Raw genomic sequence first — 21,212 nt, 5'->3', positions numbered from 1 at the left:
TTGCCTGGCAGAGATTGCTGTGTAGCAATAAGGCCGCCTATTGTGCAAAATTTTTGTACCTTATTTGTTTGTACTACATTTCCTACATTGTTTTGTGCAATAAAGTGATGATTTCGATCGAACTGGTCTTGTTTTCTGAATTAACTGTGTCTGGTAGTGGATTTATCCGAAGAAGATTTTTAGTATTAGTCGAAACATACTACATTATACAAATACTCTATTATTATTTTGTCAAAGGATCATTATTGGTCTTCTGTATTATATAATATATTATTGTTTTCTTAGATGTGGCGAAACGGTGGTTGCATCTGCGGGGGGCGGGGGCGTAGTACACGACATAGCGATCACGTTGAGAGAATGGCTCCAACATTGGAAGACTTTGTATACGGTAAGCATTTTATATGAACTAGATTGTTAGTAAAATAGTTTGCTTTAAATGTATTCAATGAGACCTAATATATAGTTAGGTTTATAAACAATAAGTTGAGATCAATAGAGATGCAATAAAACGTTCATTATTATTGACATAAAAACATCTAAAAAGGGCATTTTATTATGCTACTGGTAATTGGTATATCTTCCAGAGGCACTTTTACTGTTTCACAAAATAGAAAGAAAGAAAGATCATTTATTTGACTCCACAAAATTGCAATAACACGATTAGCACACAATACAATTAGAATAGGACAATACATTTCAAAACACAATAATAAATTTACAGCAAAATTCAAATTAAAACATGACATAAAGCTAAGAAATAGCGTATTGCTTTTGTTCTGAATGTAGGTAATATAATTATTACCGTCTTATATTATCAATAATTATTTATACATTTTACAATGTTTTTCAGAAAAACGATGAACGCTTCAAATTCATGGAAGTCAGTATGAGGGCTCTACTAGAGTTACGAGCTCAGGCCGCGTCGGGCGCTTTGCCGCAAGATCAGTTGCGACGAGTCGCTAGAACTGCTGTGTTTACTATAGATAAGGGGAATAGGTAAGTGGTAGAAAAAAACTAGATATGGAAAGTAGGTATAGAGTTAGTGGTTAAACTCGATAAGGGTAATAGGTAAGAAGTAGAAAAACTGTTACATGATGACAGTAAGTATATAAAAGAGGTAAGAGGGTAGCAAAAATATGGATACGGAAAATAGGTAAGAGTAGAAAAACTACTGATAAAGGGAATAGGTAAGAAGTAAACACTATAGCTGATGATAAAGAATTCATGGAAGTCAGTATGAGGGCTCTACTGGAGTTGCGAGCTCAGGCCGCGTCGGGCGCTTTGCCGCAAGATCAGTTGCGACGAGTTGCTAGAACTGCTGTGTTTACTATAGATAAGGGAAATAGGTAAGTGGTAGAAACTATAGACAGGGGAAATAGGTAAGAATTCATAGTAAAATTAGAATATAGAAGACTAGCTTTCCGCCCGCGGCTTCGCCCGCGTTTTCAAAGAAAAACCCGTTCCCGTAGGATTTCCGGGATAAAACCTATGTCCTTTCTCGGGTATCAAAATATCTCTATACCAAATTTCATGCAAATTGGTCCAGTAGTTAAGGCGTGATTGAGTAACAGACAGACAGACAGAGTTACTTTCGCATTTATAATATTAGTATGGATGGAACAAAACCACAGAAAACGGAAATAGATAAGAGGTACCTAGTGGTAAATGTAGATAAGGGTAATAGGTAAGAATGCGTTGAGCACAGTGTAATAAACGTATGAACAAGACACTTGGGGTTGATTGAGAAAGCATATTATTTCAATAGTCGAATAGATGTTTAAAAGTTTTAGACTACCTTTTATGGCCTATCAACTGATATGAGGAAAAAGTTTCCACAGTTCAAAAAAAAATGTTCAAAGCTTTTTTCTTGTAAAAACAAAACAATGGACTTGGCAATTTAAAACAGTAAAAGCTGTGCTGAAATGCAAAAATGTAATAAAACCTAGTTATAGTAATCAGTGCCATATTACGTCCAAGTGTAAAAAACTAGCAAAAATGTGATTCTAATGTTGTTCTAATGTACAAAGGTCTTCGTTCATCTATGGAAGTTTAAAACAATATTTCTCATTTTCAGAACATTAGGTATGGAGTTAGCTGTAAGGACTATGAGCGGGCAATTGGTGGATCCATTGACAACTTCAACGTTCAAGTTGAATGCTTTACATGACGACGCGAATTCGCGAATTGATAAGAATATGGTATGTTTGCGGTCCGCCCCGGCTTCGCCCGTGGTACATATTTACGTTTTCTCTACATAAAAACCATCCTCGTACTTCAAGGAATATAATAAAAAAGAATTATCGAAATCGGTTCAGCCGTTCTCGAGTTATGCGCTTACCAACACATTTTGCGATTCATTTTTATATAAGAAAATAGTCGTAGTAATAATGATAAAGTTAAGAATTTTGAGGGTAGATTTCAAGGAGAAAATTAATTGAATAAATTTATAATGTATGTGTTTGAAATAATGCTACGGCAAATTTAACATTGTTCGTCTATATTTCTTCAACAAACCAAGATATCGACACATACTTTTCTTTTAATATTGCCAGTAAAACTGAACTACCCGCACTTTATTGCATAGTTTATATTGTGTGAATGTTTATACAAACATAAAAATCGTTAAACAAAACAAAAATAACCACGATATTCAAATTTCGTTCAAAACTTTCATTTTGAACCCTATCCCCCTAGTAATAAAGTCCACATTGCAGGAGACAACACCATCAAGCCGGCCGACAAGCCAAACGCCAACAGCTCGAACATACACAGTAGTAGCAAATGTTAAGAACTTCGTCTGTCGTATGAGCGATGTCGCGGAATTATCACTAGCGTTACACGATTCCGCGGGAAATAAAATAACAGAGAGTGTCCTGTTAAAATGGCCGCCGCAGAATTTAGCGGTGGATCTGTTTACAGCGCCATCTCTTGTTTTTACGGTGAGCTATTTCAAAATTAATTATTGCATTATCATAAGATTTGCATGATTTGGCGGGAAATAAAATAAAGGAGTGTCCTGTTAAAATGGCCGCCGCAGAACTTAGCCGTGGATTTGTTTACAGCACCATCTCTTGTTTTTACGGTGAGTTATTACAAAATTTATTACTGAATTATCATAAGATTTGCATTATTTGGCGGGACATAAAATAAACAAGTGTCTTGTTAAAATGGCCGCCGCAGAACTTGGCTGTGGATCTGTTTACAGCGCCATCTCTTGTTTTACGGTGAGTTACGTTTAGTTTTATTCCTGAATTGTCACTAGCGTTGCATAACTTGGCAGGAAATAAAATAATTAATGTTCTGTTAAAATGGCCGCTATGTTCTGAGCCGTGGATCTCTTTACAGCGCCATCTCTTGTTTTTACGGTAAGACACGTTAAATGTTTTGACAGAAAGATGCGTATAGTAGAGCCATTTTAATAGGCAACATTTGACAGTTCAACAAAATTCAACAACGTAACCTAGTAACGACAACATAGAATAACATGATATTTCTTTCTGTTAGATCTGCACATTTGCTTAACTTTTTTCAATAACGATTACATATTTATAATAATAATGACCGATACAAGAAATTTTAAGATTTCATTTTACTGATGAACCATTCTAAACATAATAAACAATTTCTGAATTGAAGAACTGACGTCGCTACAATTTTGTGTCAATAAACCTTTTTTCTTTTTAAATACCAGAGATGTTACTCTAAAAATCGAGATCTGACATCTAGAATCGAATGCATTGATTACTTGTGAACAAAAATCATCATAAATTAATAAATTCGATTTACAAATGTTTCAAATCCGTATCGATTAATTCACTTTAATCGATGTTTTTAAGCAGGTTACCTCTCTTGGAAGATAAAATTGATAGACGTCAAATGTTGCCTATTAAATTGGCTCGACTATAGCAGTACATGATTTAGAATAATGAAGATGGAAAAAAAATTGGGCCGTGTGTTTAATTTGTTTACAGCGATATCTCCTTTTTGATAAGTTAGTTATATGTCAAATATTGTTTTGTTCATATTATTTCAGACTAAATCAAAAATGCTACATTATTCATCATGAAATAAGATTACTGTCGTAAAACTAAGCATATTACTTCTTATATTGTTTCTACTCTATTTTGACGGTTTTGTAAATTGCTTTCAGGATCTCGGCAGCGATATCAAGAAAGAGAAAATATTCCTCGTCTGTCAAGTTGTGAGGATAGGCTCTATGGAACCGCAGAATGTTGACCACAGGTAAATATTTTTAATGTTAAAGTCATCGCTATGTTAGCTAGAATTTGATTTTAAATGTTTTTAGTTAAATTAGTACCTAGGATTCATAATAAAATAAGATGCAGAAATCGATGAATAGCAGAAGAAGGCAGAACGTAATAAACTGAGGTTTTCTGATATATTTATATTTATCTTTTAGAAATTAAACTAACTAAATTGAAAGGACCGATAAACTGCAAGAATAATAACCTTTAAACCTGTCTATACATGAACTACAATACAGTTAAAGGTATATTAAGAAGAGCTGGAACGTCAACACATTTACACATTGCACATGTTAGGCCGGGAGATACTGACACAAAATTTCGGGTCATTTGTAACAGGATGGCGGTCTAGAGGGGTCTTAGTACGCAATGACAAAAAGAAAAATGATGGTCAGAACGCTGGTACCGGCGGACTAGTCGCGTGGGCGTTAGTCACACTCGTCGGATAAATAGCGAAAGTCCAACGATTTGTAACACAAAAATTTTAGAATTTACCGATAGCCCTTAAAAAAGATGTAGGCGGTAGTGTCATGCCATACAGTTACGATGTGACTTACAGTCCGCCATACCGACGTGAATGCGTTGATTTAAAAAAAACAATTCAACCATTTGTACCGGGCTCACTTTTGCACAGGTAACCATCGTCGTGCAGCCATTTACTAAAATCGCCATGCCATACTTTTCGGACGATTCCAAATGGTCGCCATACCGCGGAAAATCTGCAAATTTTTGAATTTTTTTTTCTCGCCAAACGATTTGTACCACCCTTCATTTTTTTTTCAACAACTCCTGAATGATTATAAATAGAAGTGTGATAATGCCATACCTGTGGGAGGTGGCGAATGTGAATGATAAATGATAATAACTTTATTGACATAAATAAATAGGTACAGCTTAAATATGAATCCATAGGCTCCTGAATTAGTTAAATACTGTGTCTCAGGAGCCAGAAAAACTTTAAATGTCGTTTCTTTTTCAGGTTAGTAAATTTTTCATTTTAGTAACATTGTTAATGTAAAAGTTATATGTATGTTAAATGTGCAAATATTAAAATAAAGTCTCATCTTTTTCAGAGGAGAAACACATATAGTTTAATTTAAAATCCCTTATATATACAGGGTTGTGTATAAGATTTTTTTCTTATTGTAAGATTTTATTCGTAGTTTGAACGATTTGTAGCAGTATGGCACTAATTTTTCCCTCTATTAAAAGTATGGCAAATATAATAATGGTCACGTTGCATCATATACTTTCCAAAAATGCCGTACTGGTACAAATCGCCAATTCTTTTCATTTTTTTTTACGTCTTGGCTTAAGTCTTACAATCATCCGCCCCATGTTTGCAATCTGCGATATTTTTTTCTAGGTAGAATTGTATACAAACAAACAGAATATAATGATCCCATACTGTAAAAAATTATTTTACGTATTGTACAGTCGTATTTTTGCAACGTGACGAATAAATTAATTTTCAAGTATGGCAGCACTTTTTCCCCCTACTAGAAGTATGGCAAATATAATAATGGTCACATTTTATCAAATACTCTCCAAAAATCCAAATGCAATACGGGTACAAATTGTTTGGCGAAAAAAAATTTTTTTTTGCAGATTTTCGGCGGTATGGTGGCCATTTGGAATCGTCCGAAAAGTATGGCATGGCGATTTTCGTAAATGTCTGCACGATGATGATTACCTGTGCAAAATTTAGCCTGGTACAAATGTTTGAATTGTTTTTTTTTAATCAACGCATCGCGTCGGTATGGGGGGCTGTAAGTTACACCGGAAAAGTATGGCATGACACTACTGCCTACATCTTTTTTATGGGCTATCGGTGAATTCTAAAATTTTTGTGTTACAAATCGTTTGACTTTCGCTATTTATCCGACGAGTTCGACTAACACCCACGCGACTAGTCCGCCGGTACCAGCGTTCTGAGTTGTGACCATCATTTTTCTTTTAGTCATTGCGTAATAAGACCTCTGTAGAACCGCCATTCTGTTACAAATGACCCGAAATTTTGTGTCAGTATCTCCCGGCCTATGTATGTGTCATATTTTGCAATTGTTTATAAATACAGGGTGATGTAATTGGTGTAGTACGAATATCTAAAAATCTATGAAGAATTTTGTGATACAGTAAATGGAAGAATTATAGACTATTTTACAGTATTTAATAAAATCATTTAATTTTTTGTTCATTTTAATTAGAAATGTCAATTTTACTCACCAAGGTGGAAATTTGGATGATAAGGATCTTGTTAGAAAAATATAAATTTTGACTAAAATCGGCATTTTTTTTTTCAAAAATCAAATTACTAATTAATAATCAGAGTTATCACATTATTAAAAAAAATAAGCCAAACTATACACAATTTTTACCTACTTGATCAAAGATCATGGACATAGTGTATTGTGCCTTCCACCATACCATCCAGAACTCAACCCAATAGAGTTACTATGGGGCATAATTAAAGGGAAAGTAGCATCACAAAATGTGAACTTTAACTTGAAAACTGTGGAAGAATTATTTAGAAAGGAAGCAAATGCTATTAGTCTGGATATGTTTAGTGACGTTTGGAGAAAGACGCGAGAACATGAGGAAAAATATATTCAATTAGAACCAAAAGTAGATAATTACACTGACTCATTTATAATAACATTAAGAAATTCCGACAACGAAACATCGAGTTCTTCGAGCGATGAAAGTTACAGTGAAGTAGAAGATTACGATTATGATTAAATAGATTCTTCTTCTTCTCTATAGATACTGCTTTCTGAATTGGTGGTAAATGTTAAAACTGTTAAACTGTTATGACGATTCAAAAGTGCTTCTAAAAGAAGTCTAATTGTATAAATGTTTGAGTTTGAGTTTAAAACCAATAGTGTGACAATAAACATGTAACACATATTTGTTAGCGCGTATTGGTAGGTATTACGTACTTACTACAAATATAATATTTCTTAGATATCTTTACTCGACCAAAGTCAGGAATTTAATTATTATTTGATAATTGAATGATTATTAATACTTTTATCCAATTGATTATTATTAGAATAAATAATTAACTTCATCAATTGATTTACTTTTAAATTATAATTTTACAGGTAAATTATGAGAGCTTTCATAAGTAATTATATCATATATATTTTGCATATATATATATCTACAACGCACCCATTTTACAATTCAAGTCTAAAATGAAACTAGAGTCGCATTTATTTTTGAACATACTGTAAGTGAAATTGCATAAGTGTGAGTACTGTGAACATGCCAGCTTTCCCTAATTGACCGATAAGTTAAAAAGATATTTAATATATTACTTGATTGTTAATATATTACTGACTGGCCGGTTGGCTTGGTTGGTAGTAAAGCCTGCCTTCCAAGCCAGTGGTCGTGGGTTCGATTCCCACCCGGGGCAAATATTTGTGTGATGAACATAGGTGTTTGCTCTGTGTCTGGGTGTTAATTATCTATATAAGTATTTATTTAAAATTATATACGTATGTTTATCAGCCATCTGGTTTCCATAACACAAGCGAAAGCTTTGTATGGGATCAGATCGTGCCGTGTGTGAAAATTGTCCTGAAATATTTATATTTATTTATTCACAGACGCAGCACAATAACAGGTGTAGTACAAACGACAAGTGCGGCGACATTACGGAGGCCCTTCGGGGTTGCGCTCGCTGACGTCACACTGCATCTGGCCAATCAGCACGCTGATAAGGAGATACAGCTGCCGTTTTATGCGTGAGTGAGATAGATATATATGATATATAATATATGACATAATATGTACTTGCAAAATAAAATAATAGATATTTATAACATAAATAAACTGATTGAAGAATTAATATTCCAAATAATTTATCGCTTTTTTTTTTTTTTTTTTTTTTTTTTTTTTTTTTTTTTTTTTTTTTATTAAATAAGGTTGCTAATTAAAATAGCACCTTATACAAATTACAATCTAGCCTACAAGACTAATAAGTAATTTTATGTTAACCTAAATTTCTAAATAACTTATTCTAAGAGAGTGTCCATTGTCACTTGCTTAGTGTCTGTTAAGGGGAAGTAAGTCACTTTGCTCGTGTGCTTTGGTATACAGATAATTGTCACTGTTCACTTTTCACTTATCACTACGCTAACTCAAAAGGTTTAGTCCTTTTTAGTCTTCGCACTAGGTCCGTGGTATCAAGGAGCTGGATAGCCTCAACATTCACGTGATGATGAAGTCGATGTTGATGAGCTTCTGCATGTTTTTGAACAATTTTGTCCACGGTGTCCACTTTTAGGTCACGGTGGAGGTCACCATTACGGATGTACCAGGGGGCATTTACAATGTCTCTCAGTACTTTATTTTGGAAACGTTGTATTATGTTAATGTTGCTTTTTTTGGTACAGCCCCACAGCTGAATACCATACGTCCATACTGGCATGAGGACTTGTTTGTATATGAGAAGCTTATTATGTATCGACAACTGGGAGTATCTTCCAAGAAGCCAATACAATTTCTTATAGCGCAAGCCTAATTCTTCTCGCTTCTTCTTGACGTGAGCCTTCCAGCGTAGCTTAGCGTCAAGCGTCATACCAAGGTATTTCGCCGTGTTAGCATAAGGTATTTGTTGGCCATTAAGGAGTATCGGGACAATCTGTGTTCTTTTGTTTGTAAAATTTATGTGAACGGATTTTGATTCGTTCAATCTTATCCGCCATTTCCGAGTCCATTCATAGACCTGGTTCACAGCTTCTTGGACTTTATCTCCTGCTTCCTGGTAAGTGATGCCTGTGGCCATGATAGCAGTGTCGTCAGCAAATGTTGCAGTAATGTTTTTTTCTAATACTGGGATGTCACACGTGTACAAAATGTATAGGATGGGACCTAAAACACTTCCTTGTGGCACACCAGCTCGTATTTCCTTGAGGTCCGAGAAGGCATCGTCTTGTCGAACTCTAAAGACTCGATTGGTTATATACGATTCTAAGATATCTGAAATTTGTTTTGGTAGCATTGTTCTTATTTTATGAATGAGACCTTTGTGCCAAACCTTATCAAAAGCCTGTGCGACATCTAAAAACACTGCTGAACAGACTTTCTTTTCTTCAAACGCTTTTTCGATGACATTTGTTAATCTGTGAACTTGATCTATTGTGGAGTGTTTCTTTCTAAATCCAAATTGGTGTTCTGGAATTATTTTCTTCTCATCAAGTATTGGCATGATCCGTTTAAGTAACAGTTTTTCAAAAAGTTTTGATACTATTGGTAGCAACGAGATCGGTCGATATGATGTTACATCGTTTGGCGGTTTTCCTGGCTTTAATATCATAATAACTTCAGCAACTTTCCACAAATTAGGCACATATTTCAACCTAAATGCAGCGTTAAAGAGTGTTGTTAATTTGATTATAGCTTTGCGAGGCAAATTATGCATTATTTCGCCTGTGATTAAGTCAAACCCCGGAGATTTTTTTGGGTTAATACTAAACTTAATTTCGTTGGAGATTTCTTTGGGTGTTACAGACTTTATTTGTAATTCTTCATTAAGGTTTTGATCTTCAGGTAGTTCATTTGCGTCATCATCATATGGCTTAAAGATATTTTCCAGATGTTGCGCAAATCTTTTAGCTTTTTGTTCATTGTGGATAGCCCATTTTCCATTTTCTTCCTTAATTGGTGGAATATGCAGAACGGGTCTATTCATATGTTTCGTAGCTTTCCAGAGTGAGTAGTCTGTGCAGCGATCGTTAGTTAGTTTTTTGAGATATGACGTCATATTAGCGTCATTTAGTTTTTGTATCTCTCTTTGTAGCTGTTTTGTGAGATTATTTAGTAGCTTTTTATCACCAGGAAAACGAGTTTGGTGCCACCGGTTTCTCTGTTTTCTCTTTTCACGTAAAAGTTCGATAATGTTCTTCGGGTAGACTGCTCCCCTGTGACAAGGGTGACTATCTGGTGTGTTTCTCCATGCTGCTTGTTGTATGTCTACCATAAATTTTTCGATTTCAATGTCAAGTTGTTCTGGATTTTTTAATGGTATATTAAGTTTTATATGTGTGTCCAAGTCGATTCTAAAACTGTTCCAGTCTGTTTTCTTATTTACTAATCTTAGGTTATTATTCTTATTTATAATATTTATACATAATTTAAGAATTATGGGCGAGTGGTCTGAACTCATATCGTTCATACTCTTTATATCTAAATAGTTAGATGATATATTTTTATATATAAAGAAATCCAATAGGTCGGGTATTTTGTTTGGATCTGTAGGCCAATAGGTTGGTATGCCCGTAGATGCAAAGTTACAGTTCATATATTTCATGGCACTTAGAAGTTCTTTGCCTTTAGGTGTAATCAACCTGGAGCCCCAATGGGTATGTTTGGCGTTAAAGTCACCACCAACAATAAATCTGTCGCCAAAACTCTTGAGAAGGCTAACGTATTTCTCTTTATTAAAAGATTCTCTCGGTGGGAAATACAAGGCTGATATAGATACAGGACCACGTTTGGTTTCAACGCATACTGTTACGGCCTGTACTTCTTGTTCTTCGATTTTACTTATTTCATAGTGCTTCAACTTTTCTTTTATTATCACTGCACTTCCACCTCTAGCTGTATTATTTGGGTGAAGTGCAAGATATACTTTGTAACCTTTAAATTTAATGTATGATTGTTTGGTGAAGTGTGTTTCCGATACTAAGCACACGTCAATATTTTCTATTTCAAGGACAATTTGTAATTCATTGTGGTGTTTAAGAAGCCCATTGGCATTCCATTCCATTATGCTAAGTATTTGAGTCATTTTTTGGCAGTAGATGTAGCATTTCTATTGCTACTTTCCAGTTTCCTTAGTCTCTCGTCAAATGTGGACATAAGGCTTAAAATTTGGTTGAGTTTTCCTTCAACGCTGTCTTTCATTTGGTTGCTTCCTTTCGTCTGGTTACCACTCGCGATTTGTGCAAAAGTGATGTGCTTACTTACTTGCCTGCTTTCTTTCACAGCTGGAACCACTTTTGTATCTGCTGTTTTCCGCTGATTTGGGATATTTAGTTTTTTTGTCGCTTTATTTTTAAGCGTCTGCATTTCTTTTGCTACCATGCATCCTCTATAGTTCGCAGGATGTGGAGCGCCACAATGCACACACTTTGGCTTTTCTTCTGCTGGCTTTTTACAATCTTTAGTTAGATGTTTACCAGTGCACTTTACACATCTTGGATCCTTGGAGCAATATTTTTGGGTGTGCCCGTAGGCTTGACATCTTTTACACTGAGGAACTAATTTAGAGGTTTTCAAGGGATGGATTTCCACCCTGCATCCTAATATAGACGTTATCTCATAGATTTTGTTTATTTCCTCTCCGTTATTAAAGGTAAGCATGAACATATTGAGAGGTGTCTTGTCCTTCCACCTCAGCTTGTTTACTGCCTCCTCAACTTTGAAGCCTTTTCTTTTCAGGTCTTCTACAATTCTATCTGGGTTGCATGTATGGTGCAATTTCTTAGCTATAACTCGTATTGGTCTTAATTGTTTGTTTTCATAGGAATGCCAATGAAAGCCATCGGCAGTCAAAAACTCTGTGATGGTCCGATATACTGTTTCATTTTCAGTATTAATTTTTACGGTTTCTCCGTGCATAATTTTAATTGTAAAGCCGCCCCCTGGCGACTTTTCTAAGAGGAGATCAAAGAACGATTGGTAGTTCCTGATGTCATCTACTATTATAGGTGGAGGAAGTGGCACCTTTTTGGGTTTTACTTTCTCCTTACTTTCCTCATTTCGCTCTTCTTTATCGGAGATATGAGTGGGTGAAGTGTTCAATTTGCGTTTTTTCCTGCTCTTGGTTCTAATCCACTCCTTTTCTTTGGCAAGTTCTTCTTCATCAGTGCTGTATTCTACATGGGAAGAACACTTCTTTTCAATTTCTTTTTTCTCTGGAATTTCCGTTTCCACTGGAGTCAAAGAGTTCAATTTTTGTTGAAGAAGTTTTACTTGTTCTTCCAGATGCCTTACGTGGGTTTGAAGATTTTCACGTACATTTTTCTCTTCGGAATAGTACTTGTACAACAGATGTTCAGTTTCAGTTCTTAAGTTTATTTTTGATTTATCGGTATTCATGGTTATTTATTTTAGCGAACGAATCTTACTTCGCCTTAACAATTGTTTTTGCTATCGGAGCGCAATAACTAGGTCATTGCGGCCGGCCGCAGCGACGGCGTTGTTGTGATGTGTTAGCACTTTTTAGTAGCTCGAGCGAGACGTCTACTCTCAGCAAGATCAAACAAACACTCAATATCGCTTTTATCGCAATTTATCGCTTTGACAAAAAAGTATGAATACGAGTTGTTCACTGAATTACTCTTAATAGGGTAAATATAGTTCTGTTAAAATAGAAAAAAAATGTGAATAAAGAAATGGATGAAGATGTTTGTGCATGCATACGTGTGTGCGTGTGCGTGTATATTTGTGTTTCAGGTATTGAACAAATCATGTATTTGTATTATTTCTAACGACTGTAAACAATATGGCCAAAGATATCCATTTTTAAATATCCATTCTATTTTTGGCATTACTATTAAAGCCAATCAAAATTTATACAAATAAAAATTGTATAACATAAATTATTACTCAATAATACACATGTTTCTTTCAACTCTTCCCCAATATTTTCAAATAACGAACAAAAAGTTACCCTTTCAGGTGTGACAAAGACAACATGGATTCTCTACTAAAGAAAGTGATATCGAACAGAGATCTAAAGGATCAGAAACATACGCAGGGACTGTGGGTGTACTTGCAGATGTTTGAAGGCGATTTGAAACAGGTAGGAAAATAAACCTTGTTTGTATGGATATAAGGTTCATTTTTGTTGGGTTACAATTAATTTTTTTGTACTAGTACTTACATTTTCTCTTGTTGTTTAAAAACATCTTTGTTAACTTTCCGTTGTTTTTGAGAACGTTAGTCATTTAATGTAGCTTACAGGAAATAGTGTGTTATAATTGCGAAAATTTCAAAATAATTAGTATTAGTTTTCGTTGAATATTAGAAATGTGATACATAAGTAGCTATTATTTAATAGCAATCATGAGAAATTTAATAACTCAGGCCCCGGACCCACAGACACAATAGAAAATCTATTGTGTCTGGGACCGATCGGGCCACTTGGGGCTCAATGGGTTAAAGAGTACATTAGCGCCAAAAGTAACAAACATAACTAAAGCATCTATTCAGAAATAATACAATATCTTCGATGTCACGGCCAAATATAAACTATCATGACTACCTTCCAGATACGCCAAGAAAACCCACACATAGTAGTCGGAAACAGTGCATTCGCGCGTAAAATGGGTTTCCCCGAAGTGATCCTCCCCGGGGACGCGCGGAACGATCTGTACGTGACGCTCGTCAGCGGGACGTTCTCGCGGGGCGGGGGGAAGAGCTCCGAGAGGAATATAGAGCTCGTGGCCAGGGTCGTGGACAAAAATGGGCAGGTTATACCGGTGAGTGGGGATATATTGTGTATTTTTGACGTGAAAACTCTTATAATTCGATAAAGCCGCCTGCACGCACGAAAAAACATGACTCATGCGGCGTTACCTCGCTCTGAGGCGTTCCATGTAGGCTTGAAGTGCAAGCGAGAGCGCGGAACGAGCGACAAAGAAGCACAATCGGACGTTGTCACGTTCAACTATCGTCAGTAAACCGACTTTACAGACAACCAATTTATTTTTATAGGGTTAGGTCTGTCTATAGCAATTTTGGAAGTATCGGTAAGTAGATAAATAGAAATTAGTAGGATTCGTCGATCGTGCAAAATGATTGAGTATTGCAATTTTCCTCTGAGAGGTATATAGAGCTCGTGGCCAGGGTGTTGGATAAAAATGGGCAGATAATACCAGTTGTATGATAATTTTGTTTATTTTGGTCAGTAAATTGGTCGATTGTGGAAAATAGGTTAGGTACGGGACGGGGATAAAAACTGTGTAAAGTACAGTAAATGCAGCAATACATTAGTATTGCGACCATTAGGTCGATCGCACAAAATGGGTTATGTAATAGTTTCAGTTTTATGTATTTTTCAACTAAAAGTTGGACAGTTGTTTATGATGATGCGACATTTGATCATATTATATTTTTAAATGTTTGTCTTTTTTTTTCAGGGAGTTATTTCAATAGGAGCAGGAATGCCACTAGTTAATGAATATACGTCAATTGTTTATTATCACGATGACAGACCGAGATGGCAAGAGGTGTTTAAGGTAAGAATATTTATAATAATTACTTGTTTCTTTTATTTATTTCTAGCCTTTGCGGCCACTTTGGCCAAAACTTAATATATTACATGATAAATACCTTCTTCGAGAATCACTGTTTATTACAAACACTGCATCAAAATTGTGTGATTTTAAACATGTAAGACAGGCAGCGGTAAGCGACTGTTATACAATGTAGTGATAATCAATCTATATCTATACTAATATTATAAAGCTGAAGAGTTTGTTTATTTGTTTGTTTGTTTGAACGCGTTAATCTCAAACACTACTGGTCCGATTTGAAAAAAATTTTTCGGTGTTGGATAGCCCATTTATCGAGGAAGGCTATTAGCTATATATCAATTGCTAAGACCAACAGACGCTGAGCGCAACTAGTAATTGACATGAAGAAGGAAAAAGTTTGTTATTTTGACAAAAACAAACATTATAATATTTTTTCCAGGTGTGTCTAAACATCGAGGAATTCAAAGAAGCGCACATAGTATTCCTATGCCGCCATCGCAGTTCAAACGAAGCGAAAGATAGAAGTGAAAGGCACTTTGCTTTAGCTTATTTGAGGCTCATGCAACGAGAAGGCACCACTACACCCGATACTAATCACCAGCTGGCTGTATATAAGGTATAGTTTTGTTTGAAGCAATAAAACTTAGTTTAAATTACAAAGATAGAAGTGAAAGACACTTTGCTTTAGCGTACTTACGGCTCATGCAACGAGAGGGCACTTCTACACTTGATACTAACCATCAGCTGGCTGTATATAAGGTATAGTTTTGCTTAAAATCTTAATATGTGACTACTATTTTATAGGTTTGACGGAATAAGCGCCAATATTGACATACCTAACTACATCTACGGGTATTGGGCCGTTGGCAGTCATTGCCGCAGCGAATCACTGGCAGTATCGTACTTTGCCATTAATTAAATTATTTTTAAATTAAAATTACATCAACGCCACGCGTAGTGCGTACGAATATTATATTTATTCATAGACATTACGTCGACATCGTTTATTGTATTTCTAATACGTCTATGTTATGACCATCATGTAACTATTTATATTTTAAACATGTTTTACAGTTTGTGAAAGTACAGTTATATGGAATGGTTTATACTTTATGTGCAACGTTTCGCATATTAAGTTTGCCTGGAAGAGATTGCTTTTGAGCAATAAGGCCGCCTTTTAGTACGTATGTGCCGTGTGTTTTCATTGTATTTAATTAAAGTATAGCTTATTTATGTTTGGTATATTATGTACAATAAAGAATAAAATAAATAAATAATTAATTTATCCGTTATATCATTCCACAGATCGACCACAAACGTTCCCAAACGAGCGAAGTCGAAACAGAAGCAGCTGCCGCGTGTTTAGGGTTGCCATCTCGTAGGGACGAATTACCAGCCGGGGCCGATAGAGGTCTAACTAGAGGGCCACTGTCCTTAGTGCACAGGGACACACTAGTGGTGGGCACTAAGTTGTGCTCCACTAAACTTACTCAACGAGGTAAGTATAATATAGGGAAAAAGATAGAAATATGAAGAAATAGTAGCAGTTAGGGTTGCCATCTCGTAGGGAATTACCAGCCGGGGCCGATAGAGGGCTAACGAGAAGGCCGCTGTCCTTAGTGCACAGGGACACACTAGTGGTGGGCACTAAGTTGTGCTCCACTAAACTTACTCAGAGAGGTAAGTGTATAATATATGGGAAGAAAATAAAGAAGAAATAGAAGACAAAATAAAAATAATCCTTATGGGTTAATCCCATAATGATTATTTTTCAGTTCGTTGCGTATGCGATTAACGCATACATACGCAACGAACGAACTGCGTAACTAAAATACGTATTTAAAATTTTTGATAAATTTTAAAACTTTTTGTACACCCCTGACTGATAACACGCCGCAAGCGCGCAAACGTTTATTGCTTTTCTTCATAAAAAACTGACTGAAGTGTTCTCGCTCTAACGCGCGCTAATAAGTATGCATTATTTTTGGCAAAGCCTTTAAATGTATTAATAAACAATTAAAAGTAAAAATATGCTCAAATAAATAAGATTAGGAATCGAAGTTCAAGTTTATAGTTACTTCCTATAAATGTGGCATAGTCCTTAATTTAGTAATGTTTATTTACACTTTAAATGTATTTCTTTTCAGAGGAAATACTGGGAGTACTAAAGTGGAGTACACACCACGCGGAGGGCACGCTTCGAGCGGCCCTCACTAGATTACTTCGTGTACCAAACGACGAGTTAGTTAAATTCTTGCAAGATATATTGGATGCATTGTTTTCTATACTTACTCAGGTAAATTATGAATATTTTGAATTATTTACTCGTATAATAGATTTTTAGAATCAAGTTTTTTTTTTATAAACACACATTATTTGTTATATTACTTTTATAGAAAAAGTTATTGAAAAATAAAAATAATTTGAACGCATCCTGAAATGCCACATTTTTAGAAATGAAGGTTTTATTTTATTTATTTATTTATTTTTATTTTATTTATAAAAAGATACCTTACAGCTTATAATACAATAAATAGTAAATTAATAATTAAGTACGCCAATAACAAGGTACACCAATTATCAGTTCAACATAAGTGACAAAAATAGAAAACAGTGCTTATAGTACTTAAAACTATACAAATTGGAATTGGTTATTATAATTAAAAAGCAAATTTCAACCCAAAACAGGTATGTGTATGTGTGTGTGTGTGTGTGTGTGTGTGTGTGTGTGTGTGTGTGTGTGTGTGTGTGTGTAAATGTGTGTGTTGTGTGTGGGTGAAAGAGAGTGTGTATGAGTGAGTACATTGAATGTAGATATAGTTTAACTAAGTATGCAATGTAAGGTGTGATGTTAATTATAAAAACTGACTAAAAACGGTTATACTATGCGATCCAATTAAGAATAGGATCTATTCAGTGCCATTTTTTTGTCAATATAAGCATTAATTCAAACAAATTAGTAATTTCAGTTAAACAATAACATTTAACATAAAAGTCAAACAAAATAAAATTGAAAAATAATTTCTAGGTAAATTTTTTCATATGATATTTGACACACAAATTGATGTACCTACTCTTAATTCATAGTATACGTTAATATGTATACGCTATTATAAATATAAAAAAAAGTATGGCACTCGGGGACTGCCGCGGTAAAGCTATTGCATGCTATGCCTTCAAGCCACACCTCCGCACCCGTCGGAGTGGGGAGCGTGAGGTTTTTCGTTACGGAATTTCTCGATTCGGTCCCCACGCTCAAGGCCCGCGATAGAAGCTATGCAATAGCTTAATAATGTTATATCTTTTCACAGGTGGAAGAAGATTGCACGGAATACACAGAACAAAGTTACGCGGTATTAGTACTGGATTGTCTCCTTGTGGTCATTTCGTTAGTAGCAGATCACAAATACCAACACTTTCAGCCGGTTTTACATGTTTATATTGAGCAGAGCTTCTGTGACGCGCTTGCGTATGAGTGAGTATTTAAATAAATGTATTTAATAGGTAAATTTATGGGATTTGTGTGTTTAAAATAGATAGGGTGGAAATTCTTACGGTTTTACTAATAAAATGTTACCTATTCGCTTTGCAATAACCTGTCTTGTTCTTATGATTGACGTTTCATGTGAGCAAGAGCAGGACACAGCTATGGTAGAAAATGGTAGAAATTTATCCATTGTTTTACTTTTTATTAGTAAGGCCGTTAGAGCTAGTTACCGAAGTTTAGTGAAAATAGGCAATTTGGTCTTAAAGTGTAATAGAGCTCTTCGGATTATTTTAGATAGAAAGGAATGACCAGTTAGGCCTTTTAAAATATATTATCCTATTTACTCAATAGTTCGTATTATAACAAATTTGAAAGAAATAAATTACTTCTGATTAGATTTTTCTGGCACTGTTATAGTGATGACTTTGCAAGTTTGCATTTCACTTTTTTAAGTACATAATATTAAATTTTTAGGTTATTTATTGATTCCTATTTATTCTTGGTTTTGTCCATATTATAATAAAAAAATGCTATTTAAATCTGATTTAATTTCCACCCGAACTTTTCAGGAAACTAATATCCATAATGGTGTGGGCGATCCGGTCAGCGGAAAACGGGGAACTTGCCTCGAAGAGATTGCTGCAATGTATGAAATGTCTGGAAAGTCTTGTGCGTGTGTTGGTGCGGTCGAGACAGTTGCGAGCTGCGTTGGGTTCGAGTGCCGGCCGTATGGAACATTCCGCTACTTATTGTCCTCAATTGGAGGTATTTTTTACTAAAATAATACTTATATAGGTATTTTTTTATAAAAAGGAGTAAGTGCTGAGTACACGTGTCAGAAGTGAAACTTATTTGGCAAGATTCAAAGATACCAAAATCGTCGCCTTACAACATGACGTGACGGTAATTGCCATGCAGTGACTTTGAAATTTTACTCCCAACAAAACTAAACAGGAAATCTCCCATTCCAGACCCTTTTAGAAGCCCTAGTATAGTTGATGCGTTGCCCCTCCGTGTATATTTAAATTCTATAAAAAATGAATGATAATAACACTAGAAACCGTTATTATCCTTCAATTTCTTCTCTATCTAAAAACAAATTGTCTTAACAAATAAAAATAATAATAATTTTATAACATTCCAGAGTCTTCTAGAAGCCCTAGTATGGCTAATGCGTTGTGGTGACCACGCGCTAACCTGTCAGGGCTCCGCACTAAAGTACCTACCGCACGCCATACCGCACATGATCAAGATATATCCGGATACTAAGCTTAGGTATTGTATTTATTTATTTTAAACTTGATACAGTTATATAGGTAAACCAGAATCTGATGGCAATTAGGGAAATCAAAATTTTGAGTGTGCAACCCTAGGGGAAATGGACTGAACGATCTTGATACTGCTTATTTTTTATTTTGTCCTCAATATCATTACTCACATTACATAAGTGGACAATACTGTATTTAATAATGAGATATCCACTTAATATTAGGTAGGTACATACTTACATGTATAATAAACAATTATACAAATTACTTTTATACAGGTACTAGCGACCCGCCCCGGCTTCGCACGGGTGCAATGCTGATACTAAATACACTACAGAAAAACTGTGAACGTTGTATATAAAAACATAGCGGCCCGCTCCGACTTCGTATAGATAGCCTGGCGGCCGGCCGGTACCGCCGCAAACGCTACGTCCCGCAATTTTTAAATCTGTAATATCTTCGAAAATATTCACTTAAATCATACGGTGTAAAGGGCCATATAGATCTATATTAAACGAACAATGTATTCAAGGTATTTAATTGGTTAAGGATTAATGCTGTATTGGTTAAAATCGCATCGAAAATTAGCCATTATTTTTCGTAAAAAGTAAATGACAAAAAAATGTTATTGTGGGTTATCCATAAGAGATAGACATATACCATCGCGGACTTTTCTATAGACCTTTTCAATGTGTATAATACTTAGTACATTATTTTGATAAAACTCGTAGGGTTCAGCCTGCGTTTGCAATGTAAGCGGAAAAAATGTAATTTTTTACGACATCACTTTAGAAACCTCAAAAATAACAGTACTTCTCCACTATTTAATGGATGTTATTATACATATAAACCTTCCTCTTGAATCACTCTATCTATTAAAAAAAACCGCATCAAAATCCGTTGCGTAGTTTCAAAGATTTAAGCGTACAAAGGGACATAGGGACATAAGGACATAGGGACAGGGAAATCGACTTTGTTTTATACTATGTAGTGATTAATACATATTATTATTTACACATACCTATATTTGTATTTACCAGTATGCCATGTGAAAATATCGATATAATGATAATGTAGATCAAAACTGCTTATAATTTTTTATAAAATAAAAATAAAATAAAATAAAATAATGTTTATTTTCGTAAGTATTAAGTATTAACAGACACACATTATAAAATTGACTTGGACAGCTTGGACTTGACGAATAGCCGTATTGGAAACTCCTGTAATAAGTTTTCATAAAATTATATTCTAATCAACAAACAATATTATAGTTACCTACATATAATATTTTTTAATTTATAGTATCAAAACGGGTAAGTCCAATTTACCAATAAAATCTTCAAAATCGAAAATTGTGATGTGTTTGACCCTTCTTCATCGAATGTTTTTCTATACACATTATAAACAACACCTCTTGCTTGTGATCGCAGCGGCTTTTTCGACATTTTCGAAGATTTTTTAGACAAAATCCTAAAAATTATTCATCAACTGCAAAAAAGACAAATAATTTGACATCCAATTTGATAGTTGTCAAATAAGTTGCCACATAAAAATCTTTTATTTCTTAAATATAAATATGCCATCAGATTCTGGTAGACCTATACATAGAGAATACCATACAATTACTTACAAAAAAGGAAGAGGACAGCTTATTTGGCGGCCTTATCGCTTATAAGTGGTCTCTTCTAGGCAACCAGGGTAAAAGCAAAAAGATCACTATAGGCGGGAAGAGAACAGTAAAAAAAATGTATTTGTGTCTAATGTATCAAAAATTGTAAAAAATGAATTTGGTGTCATTTTTTTCTGTCGTTTCTATCATATTACATCAAGGTTTTCGTACATTTTAAGGGTCCACGAACAATTTTAGAAAACCATGAAAATTGTTTACAGTGGTGGATTAGTTAATTTTATGATTGCT

General features: G+C 34.8%; 1 protein-coding gene across 1 annotated transcript in view; it reads left to right on the top strand.

Annotated features, from left to right (window-relative positions):
* mbc (dedicator of cytokinesis protein myoblast city) overlaps positions 1-21,212 on the top strand; it is an 80,760-nt gene that overhangs the window by 23,179 nt on the left and 36,369 nt on the right. Inside the window, exons 3-17 of the mRNA XM_090115454.1 lie at positions 286-388; positions 851-996; positions 2,075-2,198; positions 2,715-2,939; positions 4,151-4,242; positions 7,877-8,014; positions 12,957-13,080; positions 13,550-13,759; positions 14,420-14,518; positions 14,976-15,152; positions 15,842-16,034; positions 16,684-16,832; positions 17,848-18,011; positions 18,593-18,788; positions 19,168-19,298. Coding sequence (XP_089971580.1) covers positions 286-388; positions 851-996; positions 2,075-2,198; positions 2,715-2,939; positions 4,151-4,242; positions 7,877-8,014; positions 12,957-13,080; positions 13,550-13,759; positions 14,420-14,518; positions 14,976-15,152; positions 15,842-16,034; positions 16,684-16,832; positions 17,848-18,011; positions 18,593-18,788; positions 19,168-19,298 — 2,271 coding nt within the window. The remainder of the gene's footprint in view (positions 1-285; positions 389-850; positions 997-2,074; positions 2,199-2,714; positions 2,940-4,150; positions 4,243-7,876; positions 8,015-12,956; positions 13,081-13,549; positions 13,760-14,419; positions 14,519-14,975; positions 15,153-15,841; positions 16,035-16,683; positions 16,833-17,847; positions 18,012-18,592; positions 18,789-19,167; positions 19,299-21,212) is intronic.

The sequence above is a fragment of the Colias eurytheme genome, chromosome 23 (genome assembly GCF_061535395.1).
Source record: "Colias eurytheme isolate Ceu_HAF_F1 chromosome 23, ilColEury1 Martin Lab GWU primary, whole genome shotgun sequence".
NCBI classification, from domain to species: Eukaryota; Metazoa; Arthropoda; class Insecta; order Lepidoptera; family Pieridae; genus Colias; species Colias eurytheme.
This window is presented reverse-complemented; position numbering and strand designations above follow the sequence as displayed.